General features: G+C 36.1%; 1 protein-coding gene across 1 annotated transcript in view; it reads left to right on the top strand.

Moving 5' to 3' along the window:
- myom3 (myomesin 3) overlaps positions 1–1,474 on the top strand; it is a gene marked incomplete in the record, with an annotated part of 80,254 nt that overhangs the window by 3,053 nt on the left and 75,727 nt on the right. Inside the window, 1 exon segment of the mRNA XM_014016339.1 lies at positions 492–620. Within this exon segment, the coding sequence (XP_013871793.1) occupies positions 514–620 (107 nt within the window).

Raw genomic sequence — 1,474 nt, 5'->3', positions numbered from 1 at the left:
GTATATATACTGTATATGCAGTATATATATACATATATATACACACACACAGTAAATATGAGCAGACATTAAGATTTTTTTTTCTTCTGATGCCTTTCATTTTATTTGATTTGCATTGTTTTGTTGTATATAATGTGTTTTTTAATGAAATGAATAAACAACATGAGATAATGTATATCTCAAGAAATTCAGCTTATAAAAAGGACTCCTTTAGTTTGAAAGTTTACCAGCAATAATGCTGTAACTGGATGTAACACTTTACCATCTCTTCTAAAATTTATAATGCGAAAGCATTTTTTTCTGTCGATGTAACTCGAAACGCAGAGCTTCAATGTGTCTCAGCTGAAACTTTAACTCYTGATGAAGTTTCCCTTCCAGCTGAGGTCTCAGAACATTCGGTGTGTGATCCTCTTTGACTCTGTACCCCCCCCCCCTCCACACACACACACACACAACTCAGAAGACTCATTCCTGGATTCTCTTCTCAACAGGTCCATATTGGTGTAGGTTACCATGGAAACCAAGACGGTGATGCTACGAGAGCAGGAGCAGCAGTCATCCCAGATGTCTCACGGCATGCAGCTGTCTTCAGAGATGAAGAAGAGAACGTTCACTTCCAGGTGCAGATTTCATGATAAGCCTTGTTTGTTTAACTGATGCATCTGGTCAGATAAAGGATTTTTACATAGCAAAGCCGACACAGACGTATAGCAAAGACCTAGCATCCCCAGCTGTCAATCACAGTGAAGTTTTAGAGTAAAAYTGTCGTGTTGACAAATTACAGAGTCGGTCGAAACTTGAGACCCTGTCACACTAGGACAACTTCAAGTTATAAACATTTCAAAGACGACATTGAAGATAGAATTTTAAAAATCAACTGGAAGCCTCTTTTAGGCACGTACATACTGTCATCCTAACAAGTTGATCAAATACAWAAGTTTTATTGGCAATTCAGGCATAAAACATTTTATAAGTGAGCATAAATAGTCTAAATGTTAGTGTGACACAGCTTTAAAAGTATTATGTGCATCTCATGCACTAAATGTGTCGTAAATGACTCTCAGTTATTCAGTTAAAATTGATTTCAGTCCCCATAAGAGTGCCTCAAWAATGTGTCTTGAATTGGATTGATTAAAAAAGTTACAGGCTTGATMCCAACTAATAAAGAGCATAACTTAAATAACTTTTAGCAACCATTTTAACATGAAGTCAATGAGCTCAAGTGCTTAAAATGTTAAAATCGTATCACCTAAAAATTACAACTGATAATCAGGTATTTAAAACAGCAGCTATTGGCTGAAAGTAGGACACACAATGTTTTGTCATTACGATTTTTTTAGATTGTCAGTATTGGTCTGATGAGAAAAAACTGGGTTAATATTAACGTCCCATTTCCCACCTTTTATATTTGTGTGGATGGGAAATGGTTGGTCGAGTGGTAACTGTTTGATCATGAATGTGAAAGTGATGATGC

Source organism: Austrofundulus limnaeus, unplaced genomic scaffold (assembly GCF_001266775.1).
Source record: "Austrofundulus limnaeus strain Quisiro unplaced genomic scaffold, Austrofundulus_limnaeus-1.0 Scaffold143, whole genome shotgun sequence".
In the NCBI taxonomy this organism is placed as follows: Eukaryota; Metazoa; Chordata; class Actinopteri; order Cyprinodontiformes; family Rivulidae; genus Austrofundulus; species Austrofundulus limnaeus.
Note: the sequence above shows the minus strand (reverse complement) of the source record. Positions and strands in the feature narration are given on the sequence as shown.